The sequence below is a fragment of the Cetorhinus maximus genome, chromosome 2, assembly GCF_964194155.1.
Source record: "Cetorhinus maximus chromosome 2, sCetMax3.hap1.1, whole genome shotgun sequence".
Classification (NCBI taxonomy): Eukaryota; Metazoa; Chordata; class Chondrichthyes; order Lamniformes; family Cetorhinidae; genus Cetorhinus; species Cetorhinus maximus.
The window spans coordinates 115,457,709-115,476,034 of NC_135880.1; the positions used below are offsets into that span (position 1 = coordinate 115,457,709).

Below are 18,326 nucleotides of genomic sequence, written 5' to 3' on the forward strand. Positions count from 1 at the left end.
GGAGAATAAATAAAGGGGAGTTGTGTTCAATGGCTCAAGGATTAATAACAAGAGGGAACAACTTTAGTGTGATTGGAAAAAGAATAGAGGTGACATGAAGAAAAGCTTTTTTACACAACACCTGATTAGGATTTGGAATGCACTGCCTTGTAGAGTGATGAATACAGGTTCAGTCGTGGTTTCAAAAATAACTTGGATAAGTACTTGAAGGTGAAGAAATGTGGGGAAAAAGCAGAGGAGTAGGATTAACAGGATTGCTCTTCAAAAGAGCTGGTGCAAACTTGAGGGGCTAAATGGCCTTCCTCTGTGCTGTACTGTTCTATGCTTCCACAATTCAATTAACAATTAACAAATACTCCATACCAATGCAGAAAACATTCGGGACATATTGTTTCAAACCTGTGGAGACCAATAACTTTTGAAAAACAATTCAAACTTCCAGTGAATGACTGAAAGGATCACAAATGAAAGGTTTCAAGTTCTAAGATTTTTACTGTAACAAACTAACTAAAAACAACATTGACTAAACACTATTTCAGTAGGCAACTTATACTCCAAACTACAGAAATGACTCCCCATTTAACATTTAAAATAGCTGAAAATCTCCCTCCATTGTTATACTTTATTCTATCCCTTAGGTACATACTTCATTCTCCAAGAACCAGTCCAAAACTACTCTCAGCTCTGCTTTGTCTCGTGTTCAGGGTCTAGACACAATTTTTTGCAGTTTGTCTATTCTCCCAAAGTAAGCTGCTCAAGACTGCAGTTTGTTAGGACGTTACTCTTTATTTACAGCTACTATATACATATTAGGATCTCTGTCACTCAATCATGTGATGTTATATCATCATTCCATCAGCATCATGTGCTTCTGATACAAGCTCCTTTTTCTACTCTCAGAACTGACTTTCACAGTGAGGGACAAATTGGAGATTCCTCTCTCTAGCCAAAGCTAAGCAAATCTTCCAGCTTTGTTTAAACCCTTACAAACTTTGTCTCTTCAATCCAAGCATCAGCACCCACCTGTATCCTGCGTGGTGAACAATAGAAACTTGCTGTCTCTTTCTCTCTGCTCTCTCTCTATCCCTTTCTCTAAGAATCTTGTAGACTGACCCTGTCTATGAGGTCCAATGATATATTTAGGAAAACCTGCACCCAATCCTACAATGGCTTCCTGTGGACTCTTCCCATCTCAAAATCCATCTCCATAGCAACATGAATCACATGGACGTTGTATTCAGGTAGGAATGATAATTAGTTGTCCTCTAGACCCCCAACTTATCTTGGAATTAAATAGACAGCTTAAGGTATAACTGCTTACAAAACCTGAAATTCCTAACACCTCCCTGGGCTTTGGAGATGAACAATTTATTCACGGTCCCAGCACAACTGTCCTGATCATTGCTTATAGGTGTGAATATCTTGCATCTTCTTCCCAGTAAAACAACTAGGCCTCCCTTTGATCTTTTACAACCAAGGCGCTCAAGCTTGTTTTTTTTATATGTTTTTCAATTGATTCTATTTTGCAAGACAAATTGTATGCATTTATTGAGGTTGTCCACGACCACGGCCACGGCCTAAACTGGAATTCTGTAGCTGCACCAGCACCAGCTTCAGCCTTCTTGTCTGAACCAAAGGGAGCAGTCTGCCTATAACTATCTCTGTCAGTTTCACGGCGAAGACGTGCTGGACGGTCCTCACCCAGACCTTTTAAGTCTTGGCCTGACTGTCTCAGGACGGGTCTGATAACTTAGAGTACCAGGAGCAATTTCTGGAGGAAGGTGAAGTTAGTCACATAGGTACTGGATGCCCTCGTTTGTCAAGTACTAGTAGAAGTGTCGCCAAACGAACTCCTTTACGTAATCACGAGATTTCATAGACTGCACGGCCTTCATTAGGTGCAGGTTAGGGACATTTTTGTCTGCCAGCTCTGGATGTTTTGGCATATGCACATCCTTCTTGGTTACCGTTACCCCCCCCACCACCACCCCTTGAAGAGGAGCTCATAGATAGCAGTACAGTTCTTCTTGGGCATCAGCGTCTTGAGCTCTTATAATGGTGCTAAAGCAAGAAAAGCTAAGTATTTATGAAACCATAAACTACCATAGTGGGATTTGAACCCATGTCCCCAAGTGTTAGCCTAGGCCTCTGGATTATTAGTTCAGTGATAATACCACTACACCACTGTCAGGCAGACTTCAGAGCAGGTTACATGACTCCTCCATTTTACCCTAAATTAAAGACAGTCCCAAAGCATAAAAATCTTATAACTTCATATTTGTAACAATATTAAGAAAAATGAAATAAAACAGAGGGGGGAAAATCAAGCAAGCCTTGAGTCATCTAATGGTTGCCAGCGTAAACTCACTGAGTTTTGAGCTTTGAGACCATCTCAGCATAAAATAAACTTGTCTTTAGGGTAGGTTTTAGGCCAGTTCAAATTTAGCTGCAGCTATTCAGAATCTGTCATCTTAAATATGTCCAGTCCATTCCTCATTTCCACTGGACTTATCAGCAAACAACTATGATATGTGCAAAAGATTGAAGATCTCCTTCACCTATCCACTGTAGCTTGAATTCAATAGTCTCATATACGACTATATAGTATGGTGCAGAATCTTTTACTTATGTAACAGCAGAGCCGATTTTTCATCTAATACTGCCTAATTCATTTGAAAATCCTTCAACTGAGCCTGTATTTTTTGCACTACAGTCAGGTCCAGGTTCACCCATGTTCCCAAGCACAGTGTTAAAAAGATTGTGTCCTGGAGTGTCCTCTGCATTTGCACTCAGATACAGATGTAATTTGGGCTTAACCAATTATGCGGTTTAAATGTTTGCACAATTTTGGGTTGACTTACCCACATAACTACAATATTCCAAAGTTTCCTTGATCTTTCATGGCAGTCCATCAAACTCTCTGGGTGGAATTTTCTATGCCCAATGTAATCGGGTGTGGTGGTGGGTGTGAGCAGGCAATAAGACAGGAAGGCCAAAAATCAGTTTTAAGATGTCATGAAACCAGTTTTTAATTGTCCGCTCCAGGCATTAATGGCAAGCTGCGTTTCCCACTGCCACACATCGAGAACTTCACTTTAATACACCTGCATATCATTATAAGCCCTGCTTGCCGGTACCATCACCTCACGCTGGATCATCTGGGCAATCATGCTGGTGTGTTCACGGTAACATTTTAAAGGTGTGCACCTGGCAAGCTGCACTTAGAGGGGATCTTGGAGGTGAGTGCATAGTAATGTTGCACAGTGCTCACAAGGGTTGCCTGTTGGACCTCAAGGTTGAGGCATTCAGGTGAGTCACATTTTCCTGGCTGGCTGACAGTATGGTGCCAGGGCAAGGGCTGCACTGCAGTTGAGGCAAGTTGGTTGGGGAGGAGAGTGCAAGGTCTGCACTGCAGTTGGTGGCAGTGCATAAGCATGTGTGGTGTGGAGGGGTGAAAACCTGGGAAGTCCCTGCCGCCGCCTGCTGTGGATCAGGCAGTGCGATTTTTAAAAAATTCATTTAAGGGATGTGGTCTTCGCTGGTTGGACCAGAATTTATTGCTTATCCCTAATTGCCCTTGAGAAGGTGGTGGTGAGCTTGAACTGCTGCAGTCTATGTAATGTACGTGCACCCACAGTGATGTTAGGGAGGGAGTTCCAGGATTTTGACACAGCGACAGTGCAGGAACGGCGATATATTTCCAAGTCAGGATGGTGAGTGGCTCACCAGATTGTGATCCCGAGGCTACTCTGAAGCTTGGTCCCAACGAGGTGTGTGTCTCTGTGCTGGTGGAGGTTGTGGGTGAGCGCTGTGATGGGCCTTCAATGAGGGTTTCAGCAGACTCCTCTTCTGAGTTGCCTTCGGGGCTTGAGGACCTGGGACATGGACTCCCTCAGCTGTTTCCCAGATGTGCCTGTGAAAGCAAGGAGGGATAATTAGTGCATGGCAGTGGCCTGTGAAACAGGACACATTACTCATAGCATGATTGTCTGGCAGATGTTGCACTGCTGGATCCTCACTTGTTTGAGCACCGCTGACCTCACCGTCAGCACAGGACCGGTCCTGGTCATCACCAGCCAGCTGGATGATTCCAGACTTTGATTTGAGACATTCCTCCACCAGTCTGCGACCTCTCCCTCTTGTTGTGTCCCAGCTTGTCCTGCATGAAGACAGATGGAGAGAATGTAAGCGGGATGCCTGCCAGGCCAGGTGATAACTGTGCCTGGCCTGTGTGGGTGCTGAGTGGTCCCATGGACAGGATGAGGACAATGATGGTGTGCGTGAGAGAGTGAATGGTGATGTGCCTTGAGCCAGCAGTGAGTAAGATCCCTGTGGATGTTTGATGGGTTTGTGAGTGTGTGAGTTTAGTGATGAGAAGAGTGACTTACCCTGGCAGAATAGAGGATTTCATTCATCCTCTTTTGGCACCGGGTGGCTGTCCTCTTTTGAAGGAGGTCGGCGCTGACCAACACTGCCGGATTGATGATATTGCTGTCCCTCCTGCAGCCAGAGCAGGGGGAGCACAGGACATCATGGTGGGCCTCCATGGCATCCAAAAGGTGTTCCATGGATGCATCCAAAATCGGGGGACTGCAGTCTTCTTGTCTTTTTGGGCTATGTCTTCCGTGCAGCAGTCCTGGGCTGGAAGCACTGAGAGGTGAGCGCACGGCTGCACTTTAAATACGGCGCCCGGCATGAGGAAACGGTGAGGTGACGGCGTGGCGGGTGAATCGGAGGCTGCCCATCAGAGAGATGGCGTGATTAATGACCCAGGATTGGGGTGATACGGTGTGAAAGACGGCCATTGTGGCCGGTGGGTAAGACGTCCTTTTTCCCGCCCGCTATTGCACTTAGTGCAAATGTGGGACAATTCCGCTCTTTGTCAGAACAAATTTCTGCTATATGGCTGTGGATGTTGAACCTATGCAACGGTAATCAGGAATTCATTTGAATTCTTTTCTAGAACTAAAAGTCACTGTTTAAAAATAAGGGGTTGCTCAATTAAGACAGAGATGAGGAGAAATTTTTTCTCAGAGAGGGTCGTGAGTATTTGGAACTCTCTTCCTCAAAAGGCATTGGAAGCAGAGTCTTTGTGCGGAATCATCCCAGACTTGCATTAAATTTGGTAGCGGATGGGAAAAAAGGCTTTTTACCCGCCGGCCGCAATGGCAGGTTTTTGCGCCTTATCATCCCCTTCCCGCCTCATTAACTATGCAACCACAGGCAGCACAGCGTCTCACTGGCAGGTGGCCTCCTATTTGCCTGCCACGCCGTTACCTCACGCAGGGTGTCACATTTAAACTGCAGCAGTGTGAACACTTCCCAGTACAGCCCAGGATGGCTCAGGTGAAGACATAGCCTCAAAAGCCAAGAACAGTGCAGCCCCGCCCCCGACCCCCCAATTCAGTGATGCATCCCCGAGATACCTACTGGATACCATGAAGGCCCCACTGCGATGTCCTCTACCCCTGTTTTGGCCACAGGAGACCCATCAGTCTCAACACTCTGGCTTAAGAGGGGGGTGGCAGAGGTTGCCAGTGCCAATCTGTACACAAGAGGTCAGCCATCCAGTGCAGAAAACGTATGAATGATCTCATCTGTGCTACCAGGGTAAGGCAACCATCTCATCACTCTAAACTCACACACTCACAAGGCCATCACACATTCACTGGCATTTCACTCACTGTCAGCTCAAGGGACATCACCACTCACTCTCTCACACGTACCCTCACATCTCCATCTGGCCTTACGTCCTCTGGAGAATGCCTCCTGATGCATCACCATCTTGAGACCATTTGCACAGATCAATGTGTGCCCCTCACACACCCTGGGATGCCCCCCTTCCCCAATAAAGCCCTCACTCTGCAGCCTCTTCCCTTACCTGAAGTCACTTCTCTCCCTTCCCCAAGCAAGCCCTAGCCTTGTAGTCCTTGAAAAGCCACCCCCACCTTACAGTTGGTCTGGTGGGTAGAGACCTGCTCATGAGACACCCTAAAAGTGATGTGGTGCTGCCTGTGAAGCCTGACACCGATGACTGCAAGCGCTGGCCGAAGCAAGGTAGGCAAAGAAACTTCAAAGTCCCGAGTGAAGTGCAGTTCATCAGGTGCACATCGCTTATGTACAGTTCTGAAACCCATCAGCGTGGTGCCCGGATGGTCCAGCGTTGGAGGATGATTCTGACTAGCAGAGCTTATAATGTGATACCAAATTATTGAAATTAGGTTCCTGACATGCGGTGGCAGGAAATGCGGCCTGCCATTAATGGGTGGAGCAGATGATTGTAAACTGATTTCATGATGGGTAAATCTGATTTTTGGCCTTCTCGCCATATTGTCATGACACCCACTGCCAACGTGAGTGGAAAATTCCAGCCTTTGATTATTTTTAAGGCAGATGTAGGTAGATTCATGATAAGCAAGGGGATGAAAGGTTATCGGGCGTAGTCAGGAGGTTACAATCACAATCAGACCAGCCATGATCTTATTGAATGTGGAGCAGGCTCAAGGGGCCGAGTGACCAACTCCCGCTCCTAATTCGTATGTTCATATGTTTTTATGATCAAAATCAGGTGGAGCTAAGAGAAAAACCTCAGCTCCTCCATTGGTGCCCAGGATAGTGACCACGGTAGTACCAGCTCCCTGTCAAGGGACTGCGATAGTAATGCTACCTGTAATTGCAATGTAGGGACATTTGATTGGCACTGAAAGACTTTGGTTGTTTTGGCACAAGCATAAAGAAATTGTAGACCAGCAAATACAATGGAATGTGTGTGAGATGGCTTACTACTGCTGCATTTGTTAGACAAGGCAGCCCTTTAGGGATTTGGCTCACTTTCATCGTCAGTGCCATATTTTACTTAAAGGATATCAATGTATGTTTACAGTTTTCTCTCAAACTTTTAATATTGGCGAAGTGATGGAGTAACTAGACATAAAATTCGCCATGGAACACCAACTTTAAAAATATAGCAGTTTGGGTCATATTTGACTAATGTCTACTAGTAATAAGTTTGTCGCATTGTGTGCAATTCATGATAATTGAAATCCCTATCTAAGTTGTGTATCTTACCTTATCGTCCTGTCCTTGTACTTTTTTGGTTGATGTGAAGTGTGCTTCCATATTCAGTGCATTGTCATACAAGAGATAGATCTGCATATCTGCCACAAGGTTTTTCTTGCAGCACTAATCTCAGCAAATCTACCTCACTTTGGTGAAGTGGAGAGCAGGGTCTCAACATATAGTCATATCTGGTTTGTATAGTCAAATCTCTTGCTTTCGCCTTTTGCACCTGGGTTCTGGCCCTGTGGTCAGCAGGAACTCGGCTGTGAAGAACAGATGTCACTAACATCAATAGACAAAACACATACTTCAAAATTGACCCAAGCAGAAAAATGTGAAATATGTTTCAAATAAATGGTGGCAGGAAGATGGTGTTTTAACAGATTCTTTCCTAAATATTAGAATTTTTTCATTGCAGAGGAAGTGTTTGGCCCCGGCCCTGGCTAATGGTGAAGCTATTGTGCCAATATTTATGCCCTTAGAAAAGGGAAATACAATGATTCCATGCTTAGTATTGTCACTTAGGAATAACCTACCGCATAATGTAAAAATACAAACTTTGTTCGTAATTTCTGTTTTATGATTAACTAATTCAAAGAAAGACCGTCAAATATTATGCACTTTCCATATTATACCCTATTACAGTTCCACTGTTAGAAACTTGGCATGCATTAGAGAAGTTAATGGAAGCATGAAGGCTCTTTGGTTTATTCCAATTTGTCGGCTTGTAAACCATGTGATATTCTGATATTGAGTATCAAAACAGACTTTGATCTGCAGAGACGTATGAAATATTTTTCTCTGGCCACCAAATAATTATATTGATAAGAAACATATTACTGTCTTGGGGGTATTGAGCCACTCAAGGAATCTATATATATTAACCAATCGTATGACATGAGGAGACAAAAGGCCTTGAGCATTTGCATACCTCTAGAATTATTGAGATTGTACTCAGAGTTGGTCACATGAACAGAAATCTAGGAATTATTGGGCTTTGGTTTTGCCCATCTAATATAAAGCTATTAATAATGTGAATTGTTAACAATTTACATAGAACTACATCAGAATTTGTTCCATCTACAAGGTGCACTGCAGCAACTCACCAAGCCTCTGTTGACAGCATCTGCCAAACCTGCAACCTCTTGCAACTAGAAGAACAAGAGTAGAAGATTCATTGGAACACCACCACTTCCTACAAGTTCCCCTCCAAACCACACACCATCTGACTTGGAACTATATTGTCGCTCCTTCACTGGGTCAAAAACCTGGAACTCCCTGAAAGTGCTGCAGGTGTACCTCAAACCACATGGACTGCAGCTTTTCAAGAGGGCAGCTCACCACCACCTTTTCAAGGGCCATAAGAATGGGCAATCAATGCTTGCCTTGCCAGCGGAACTCTCATTCCATGAAAGAATTTTTAAAAATTAAAATGGGCAATAAATTCACTACAAAGGAACAGTCCACTTAGGCCGTTTCCACTGAAGTCAATTACAAAGGCACTAAATATATTGCATTAAGCAGCCAGTTATTTCAAGCAGCAGTTGCATCAGACTTGTTGCATTGTGCAGTCAAAAACATAGCTGGACCATGAGTCTCAAAATAGTCATGCAATAAATGGTTTTGACTGATATCTGGTTGCTTATAGCGCCACAAGAGTCATACAGAGAACTGGTGTAATTGAATTTGTTAATGGAACCAGCCTGAATAGTACATTGACATAGTGACTTTGCCTGAATAATCACTGCAATTTTTACTTTTCAGAATAAGAGATCGTGATGACAAGGGATCGTATGCTCTCTGCTTAATTCATGAGGGTAAAACATATCATTACCGAATTGACAGGGACAAAACAGGGAAACTATCCATTTCAGATGGGAAAAAATTTGACACCCTCTGGCAGGTAGAGTAACCTAGTGTTCAAAGGTTTTGTTGATCAGCCGAATATATTTCGCAATGCTGTTCTTTTACTCAGTTTGTTCAGTGCAAAATGCACAGCACTCTTCTGACCTGTTTAATTGAATTAGTTAATAAAAGTGGGGTTATTTTACAGACTCTTATAATTTCTATACTTGTGCCCTAAGATCCAATTTTGTCCTGTTTCATTTACATAAGGCTTTAATTTTCTCTGGGCATTATTTTTAACACAGTGGTTAACACATTTCCACTAAATTCCTGCCTGCCCTGTTTTATTATGATAACCTATTTAAATTAATGCAGCAATTTAATATGAACCTCTCAGCCAATGTCCTAAAAATAGATACCAAAAATTAAGTCCTTCAATCTGCCACATCTTTTTTGGTTTAAGTATTAGATTGACATACTTTGTCAGAATTTAATATGTAAGCATAGCTTAACTTTCACTGACACACTGATCATTTCTTAATTTTGTTTTTCTTTGCTCCTCCCATTCTGAAGGCAGTGATTTATGTCATGACAGTTCCACAAGTACCTGCAGTAAGGAGCCTTTCCTCTTTTCTGATTTCTAGGCATTGGATGTGGTCATATTATTTGACCAAGGGAAGTTTCCCAGCTGAACTCTATCATGTCCTGAGACAGTATCCACATGTGCACACTTTTCAGCAGAGATTATAGCTCATGACTGGGATTGGGATTGTGGTTAAATTTAACCTTTTCTACCCTAAGGACACTAAAGCCAATTTCATGAAGCCCCATCACTATTCTGACGGTTCTTAGATAATTTGTTAGGGTTTAAATCTAGCACTTGCTGGTCTATATGGCTCAGTACCAGAGCAGGTGATACATTTGCCAGCTGAGCCATTATGCTTAAACTTAAATTACCTTATACACTGTTACTTGGTTGACGGAGCAAGAATCTGATCTGTATTAGGATTCTAATAACAAGTCTACAAACTCACCCTTCAACTTTTTCACCATGCCCATGAGAAGGAGCCTATTATCCATTTGATGCATACTCCAGCTGCACAATCTATATTTGGAACTCCTGGGCGAGAAATTGTCTGTTGAAACCAAGACAGATCATATGGCCTCCTGCTCCTAACGCATTCTTCCCTGGAAACTCAAAACTGTGGAGCTCTTCACCTCTATCAGTCTTTCCTTTCTGCAATCTTCAGGCTTTTAAAAACCAAACACTACTTCCTTGTCATTTATCTTTTTTTTCAATCTTGCTGTTACCCTACACTTTGGTTTCTAAAAAATGAAACTGCATGTATCTGCACGGGTCAGGGCACTGGGATACCAATCTGTTAGCCCATTCCATAGCATGAATCCAAACCTTTTAACACCTTAGCCTTGATATTTACGGAGAGGTGAGGAGGGTGCAGGTAAGGCCGTAAACAGCCAAAGAACCCGGCAAGACCAGTGGTGTGGAGCTTCTGCCAATCTTAATTTCAGAATATTAATTCATGGGATGTGGGCTTCGCTGGCTAGGGCAGCATTTATTGCCCATCCCTAATTGCCCTTGTTCAGAGGGCATTTAAGAGTCAAACACATTGCTGTGGGTCTGGAGTCACATGTAGGCCAGACCAGTCAAGGATGGCAGATTTCCTTCCCTAAAGGACATTAGTGAACCAGATAGGTTTTTACAATAATCAGCATTGGTTTCATAGTCATCATTAGACTTTTAGTTCCAGATTTGTATTGAATTCAAATTCCACCATCTGCCGTGGCAGGATTCAAATCTGGCTCCCCAGAGCATTACCCTGGGTTTCTGGATTACTAGTCCAGCAACAATACCACTACACCATCATCTCCCCATAATATTTTTTAGCTCTTAGTCCCAAATGACATCCGTTCAAATGAACCTTCTAGATAGTGGACAGGAGGGTACACTAATGGTAGGAGACCAAGGTTGAGAACGCCTAGGGACCGTCTGTGGCAATTAGCAGGACAGAGGCTCATGATTGGCAACCTCTCCTCAGTCCTCCCAATCAGGACTGGGTCAGGGATCAGTAGGATGGGGGAAGTGGGGAGAAGTCAGCAACTGGGGCTTGGGCAGGCCAAAAGCTTCCTTGAGGGGCTGAGGGGAGCACCCCTGCTCCTCTTGGCCTACAAGTGCTGATAGAGGCACCTAACCCATGGAGCTGGTAGCTCCCACCTACCTTTCACTGCCAAGTTTCCCAACCCCTGGGGAACATGTGTAGCAATTGTATATTTTAAATTTGGGCCACCTACACTGTGTAAACCCAATTTAAAAATGTTCGTTCAGTGTCCCACTCTCCACAGTACAACAGTAGAACCCAACATGATGTAGCATCTTGGTGCATGCGTGATGTATTAAGGGTTCCTTGCGAGTTTTTCACTTTTAATTGCTCCTAATCCTTTCCTATATGCTGTGGAAGAACTAATTTTCAAGGCCCTTGCATGGATAGTAACTGAACTTTTGTTCGATTTATATCAACAATAGCTGAATAAACCCTTTAAGCAGTTTTCACTTCTTTTGGAAAAATTCAATACCCTCTTTCTAAACTTCAGTCTATCTCATTATATCAATCTCTTTATTTCCTTCTAATTGTACATTTGCTCGTTTCATTTCTTTTTATGAGTTTACATGCTGTTGTGGGTTGTGCAATTTTGTGAACTTGGACCTTTTGCTGCCTCCCTGGAAGTCTTGGCAGAATCAACCCTTATTTGGCTGGGTGGGTCTATTCCAATTGCACCAAGTTCATGGTAGGTTCATACACCAACCGAAACATTGCCATCTCTTGTATTATTGTTTTGGTTTCTGCTGCAGTGACAATTTAAATCAGTTTAATAGGTTGGACTTGAATAATTAGATTATTTCCCTTTGATTGTTTCGTTAAATTTTCTCCAAACTATTACTGGACCATTGATGGGAGGGATAATATTTTAATATTGCTTTAAGGTAACATTCCATCAAAAAGTGCAACACTAGGATAGTAAATATTGAACTATTTTAAATGCAAAATCATTTGAGAAAAATTACTTTTTTGCCCACCCTTCACAGAGACATAGGCCAGAATTTTTCTGTCGGCGAGTTGGGGGCGGGGTCCGCTTGCTGACACGAAAATGACGTGGGATGATGTCGGGAGGAACCCCCGACTTCATCCTGCTTCATTTAAATATTGAGGAAGGCGGGCGGACAGCTGATTTCGCTGTCTGCCCGCCAACCTGTCAGTGGTCAATTGAGGCCATTGACAGGATAATTAAGCCAATTAAAGGCCCTGCCCGTCCAACCTTAAGGCTGGCAGGCAGGCCAGGACCCCCAGCGGGCTTCTAAAAAAACATAGAACCTCATCCAGTGGCGGGATGAGGTTTCATATCTGTTTTAAAAAACTTTAATAAACATTGTGATATTTATTAACATGTCCCATCTCGTGTGACATTGTCACATGAGGGGGACATGTTAATAATTTTTTTATTTTTCTATTTGTTAAGTTTATAAAACTTTCAACGCTCTCCCTGAGACAGCTCTTAGTCTCAGGGAGCTGTGCGCACTTTGACAGTTGGGGTATATCCCTCCCCCCCACCCCACACTGTGCGCTTCCCGTCGGGTAGCCCGCTGGGCGGGCCTTAATTGGCCTGTGCACTCAAAATGGCGGCGGGGCCCGTTTCGGCAGCGGCGATCGGCTGCCCGCCCGCCACCGAGCTGGTGAGGCCCGCCCGCCAACCAACGGCAAAATTCTGCCCATAGACTGGGATTTTCCAACTCTGTCGTGGTGGGATCTGTTGCGGGAGATTCGACGGCCCATCCAAAGTCCATTGACTTTCAATAGGGTTAAACAATCCCGGCAGTGGGCGAGGCCAGAAATTCAGCACATCCCGCAGGCACTGGAAGGAAATTGGAATAAAATAAAAATCATTTAAGTAGGATTTGTTGGTATCATAGGTGAGCAAGTCTAGCTCAATCTGATGGAATGCGTCTCCTAATTGTGCTAGCTGTATCAGTCTATGGGGTGTTTATTTTGGGTAGTCTGAAATTAGCTTCTTGTAGACACAGGTGTACAACAAAGAACTGTCCTTAATTTAGTACAAGTTATTACTAGATTTCCAATTTATTCCGAGAAACCACAAGGTTGGTTGGTGTGGAACTGGAAAATATGGAAAGACCGTTTTTAAGAATGGAGCGTGTCCTTTCACCTATATTAGATTAGTTTTAAATTTGCTCATTATTGCAAATTTATGCCTAAACCTCTTCTTATTGCATGGCATAAAACTCAACTTTGCGTCTTTTCAGAATTACATTTAAACAAAAAAAATTGAAAAGAAGCTGGTTTCTCAGCAATGAAACAGAGACTAGCGTAATTCTCAATGGATTTGATGCTTGATTGAATACAGTTTCTTGATTCTACTGGCTGGCACACTGTCAATGGGAAGTGATAGGTGAAAAGATAAAAATAAACTTGAAAAATACTCACATCTCATTTGAGAAATACCGTACGGGTGATGGGGTATGAAATGTCATTTAACTTTCAGAGTACAGACAGTATTTTAAAAATGAGATGGCCCTAAGGCACTAAAAATTGCCTGTGTCGTTAATATAATAAAAAACAACAGAATGCTGAGTGTGACATATGTGCAGTGGAAGAGATACGACTGATTGATTGTACAACAGAACCAGAAATCCACATAACTTCTTTGCTGTAGACAAATCATTTCCACTTCATTTGAATATGATGGATGCCAATGAATATTTTCTTCTTGTAATATCTTGCCCATCAATAACTTCAAAGGAATTGGTTGTTTAAAAGTGCTTTGCGATATTTTGAGACATGTGGCAAGGCACAGAATGTCACCAGGAATGCCCTCAGGAATTCTTCCAATCGGCACTGTAACCTCATCAGAAATTCCAGATACAGAGCTTCCTAAGACGTTTCAGTTGCCGATCGGGAGAATCTCTGAGCAAATCCCCAGCACGTATTTTGCCAATTGTTACAACAAAAATGTTGGAATATCAGCAAACTCTGGAATTGTATTAAATCTGCTAAAGCCAGAGATCCTAGTTTGAGAAAGAAAGACCTACATTCATTTTGGGACTTATAAAGTTTTTAGTGTTTTTTTGTGCATGTGCAGCAGCTATTTTATCACACACTGTAGATTCTACAGCCAGTGATGAGATGAACAAGCAGCTCATCTGTTTCTGGTTGTGTTAGTTTAGAAAGGAATGCTGTAATTGAAACCCAAAGCAGATTTCAGTTTTATAGTAAATCCCTACAGTAAACATTTATCAAAAAATTCCATGTGTTCTCTGCTTTGATCTATTGCTCAGTGCTTTATTGAATTCTCAAACAGCAGCAATAGTTAGCTCTTCTCTTTTATTCATATATACATATCTATTAAAAAAAACATGTTTGTAATGTAATATTGTATGTTTGTGATATTGTAAAAACGTAACTAAAGCCGTTTTGATTCAACAATGCTAGCTAAACGACACCATAACTAGTCAGATCCTAACAGTTGTCTCCTCCAACCACAAGAAACCATGAACCACTCGTTACCACATAAGGCATTTATTTTTAAAAACAAGATGATCTCTAATTTTAACTTTTAGTTTTTAATTTTTTTAAAAGCTTACTTCTCTTTTTACATTTTTTCTTTCCCTGAGGTCAGGTAAATCACCTGGTCAGTCCCTCTTCTCCCTGACCCAAATTTCGTCCCTCTTCTGACTGAAACCTGCATGCTCAACATCTACGTAGAACCAAGCTTTTCTACTTGATTAAAACTGACCCCTTCCCCATCATTCTGACTTGTCCAATTCCAACCCTAACTGGAATATCCAATCAGCCCAAGATTAATTTGATTGTGACTTCTTGCCCTCTAATTGGAATCTTCTCAATTATCTGTAGACTGTAGCAGTCGATTTCTGCATGACAGCTTCCCTGTTAATTTTCTAAAAATAGCCTTAATTTCTTTCTCACCTTCAATTGTGCTCTTTTCAATGTCAGGGAGCATGAAAGCCAGAGAAGTGAGTTTCTGCAGAAACCAATTACAGTTGGATACCTGTACACGTGAGTTTGGGGAAAACCACAAAAATGATAGATATTAAAAGAAAAAAGTTGGTCCATCTTGAATTTCCAAAAATTGAATATTTGGATGAAGAATAACACACCAGCTTTGAGTTTCCACACGGTCCTGTTGGTTTTTCAGTGCAATTTGAAAATTGGCTTAATCGGTGCAAACGATTAAGGAAATTTAAGTGCAAATTATGTCGACTAAAAATTGAGTTTCCATGATCTTTAAAAAGAATATTATTTATAAATGGCAAAAGGAAGAGAAAAAGAAAGGAAGAGAGAAAAAAATTAGATAGGAGGAAGAGACATCATTATAGGAAAAGAGATCATTTTCATTTCTTTCATTGTTGCACTGATTAACTTGTTTCCTTCAAAATTTTTGTGCATTTATCAACTCATTTGCAGAACAAAACAGTGCAGAGAAAAATTAAAAACTCTAATATGATAGTCCCTACCTATAGCAGGTGAAGAATAGGTTAGAAATAAATGGTTATGTCTTATAACTGCAGAAAAGAGATGTTGAAATAAAGTCTGACAAATGTTTCAATCTAAAGCATTGTTATATGTATTTTTAATTTTAATTTTAATATGGAAAATCTTCTCTCTAGATGGTTGACCATTACTATTACAAGTCTGACGGTCTTCTTCAAGTTCTCACTGAACCATGTCCAAATCCTGATCATCCAGTTGGTATGTTGCCACACTTCCATTGCTATTTATTATTGAGATAGATGGGGGGAGGTGGAAGCAAGGGAGCTAACATTTCTTGTTGAAGAAGAGTAACACAAGCAAAGAACTGTGAGAGTTCAAATTTCGGCAAAATGGCGTCAGGGAAAAGGACATCATGAAGAGGTTGCAATACCTTCTGCAGGGGAAAGGGAATGAGCCAGAAGTTGTGTTACATGTTGATACCAATGGCAGAAAGAGAGCAGGTATTGATGTCCTACGGACAGATTTTTAGGAGCTATAGAGGTTCAAATGTAGGACCACGTATAGTATCTCTGGATTACTCCCAGTGGTGCATGCTAGTGAAAGTAGAAATAAGAATATAAGGAGGATCAATACCTGACTTGGGGCATGGTGCAGGAGGGAGGTCTTCAGATTCCTCTGGCATTGGGGTTTGTTCTGGGTCAGGAGGTACCTATTCAAAAGGGATAGATTGCACAGGAATGGGATCAATGTTCTCGCAGAGACGTTCACCAGTGTGGTTGGTGAGGATTTAAACTAAATTGACAAGGGAGTGGACACCAGTGTATATGGTACAAAATGGGAACAAGGTACATAAGATGCGAGGTATAGCGAAGGAAGTAGTAGAAAGGCAAATAAGGTGCATAAAGTGAGTGCTGGATAGCACTAGAGAAGGAAGTACTACCATATTAGATAGCAGCAGACTAAGGGAATACAAAGATAGGTTTACAGTGTATGTTCATAAACTCACAAAGCGTGGTGAATAAGGTTGGTGAGCTACAAGCACAAATAGATGTAGTGGCAATAACAGAAACATAGTTTTAAAATAGAGTCCTGGGTGCTTAATATTCATGGATACAAAGTGTTCATAAAAGATATGGAAGGAAGAAAGAGAATTGGTGTGACAGTACTGATTATGGAAGACATTGTCATGTTGGAAATAGAGTATGTTTCTCATTCCAACTAGGAAGGAGGCATTGCCGGATCTGGTGCTGGGGAATGAGGTGGGCCAAGTGGACCCTGTGTCTTACAAGAACACTTGGGAACTTCTAAATTGGAAGAGGGCTAACTTAAGTGGGAGGAGAAGGGATCTAGCCAGGGTAAAATGGAACCAAACACCACTGACAGAAAAAAACTGTAACAGGTCTTTAAGGAGGAGATGTTTCAGGTATAGGCTAGGTATATTTCAACAAGGGCAGAAGGTGGGGAAACCAAAGCCAGGCCTTGTTGGATGACAAAGGAAATACAGAATATGGTCAAACAAAAACTAGAGGATGTCAGGTAAATTCTTTAAGTGAGAACCAGACCAAATATAATACATTGATAGGGGAATTGAAGAGAAAAACAATAAGATTGATGAGAGAATATGAGAATAGAATGGCAGTTAATACAAAGAGCGACCCAAAAATCTTTTATTGGCCTGTAAATGGTAAGCAGGTCATAAAAGGCAATGTAGGTCCTATTAGAGACAAGGAGGGTGATATATGCTTAGAGGCACAGGGCAAGGATAGGATACTAAATAAATACTTTAGATTTGTATTTACTAAGGAAGAAAATGCTGACAAAATATCAGTGGAAGAGGAAATGGTAGCGATAATAGATGGAATGAAAATTGCTAGGTTGTATTAAGGCTGGGTATGCTTAGAATGGATAAGTCACCTGGTCCAGCTGGCTTGAATTTCAGGATGGTAAAGAGAGCGTGGGTGGAGATAGCAGAATGGCTTGTAATCTTCAATTCTTCCCTAGATATGGGAGAGGTACCAGAGGATTAGAGAGTGCAAATAGGACACCCTTATTCAAGAAAGGGAGTAAGGACATTCCTAATAACTGCAACCTAGTCTGTCTAGCATCAGTGGTGGGTAAGGTTTTAGAAACAATAATCAAGGAAAAAATGAACAGACAGTTGCAGGTGTTTGACTTAATTAAAGAGAACCAGCACTGATTTGTAGAAGGCAAATCATGCTTGACTAATCTAATTGAATTTGTTGATGAAGTAACAGAGAATGTCAATGAAGGGAATACAATGGATGGTGCTTATATGGATTTTTAAAAAGCATTTGACAAAATACTGCAAAAAAGACTGGTCAACAAAATTGAGGCTTATGGAATAGGAGGGTCAATGTTAGCTTGGTTAAAAAAAATGGCTTAAGGACAGAAAAACTGTAAGTTGTGGTAAATGGTTGATTTTCAGACTGGAGGATGGTAGACAGTGGGTTTTCCCCAAGGGTCAATGCTAAGTCCACTGACTTTTTAAAATACACAAATGACTTGGATATTGGAACGCAAAGTAAAATTTCAAAATTTGCCAATGATACCAAACAATGAGGTATGGCAAACAGTGAGGATGATACCAAAAGACTGCAACAGGACAGAGAGGCTAAAAGAATGGGTAGACAGGTGCCAAATCTAATTTAATACAGAGAAGTGTGAGGTGATGCATTTTGAAAGAAGCAATAGGGAGAGACAATATAGACTTAATGGCAGTTCTAAGAGTGTGGAGGGACAGAGGGAACTGGGGTGCATGTCCATAGACCTTTGAACATGGTAAAACATATTGATAGAGTAATTATCAAAACATAAGGACCTTGTGCTTCATAAATTGAGGCACTGAGTACAAAATCAGGGAAA

General features: G+C 41.8%; 1 protein-coding gene and 1 pseudogene across 4 annotated transcripts in view; one reads left to right on the forward strand and one right to left on the reverse strand.

The window, feature by feature from the left end:
• Positions 1-18,326, forward strand: part of syk (spleen tyrosine kinase) — a 177,997-nt gene that overhangs the window by 91,992 nt on the left and 67,679 nt on the right. For all 4 annotated transcript variants that reach the window (XM_078568677.1, XM_078568698.1, XM_078568693.1 and 1 more), the window contains exons 4-5: positions 8,824-8,962; positions 15,620-15,701. In XM_078568677.1, coding sequence (XP_078424803.1) covers positions 8,824-8,962; positions 15,620-15,701 — 221 coding nt within the window. The remainder of the gene's footprint in view (positions 1-8,823; positions 8,963-15,619; positions 15,702-18,326) is intronic.
• On the reverse strand, positions 1,546-2,035 carry LOC144696997 (small ribosomal subunit protein eS10 pseudogene; annotated as a pseudogene).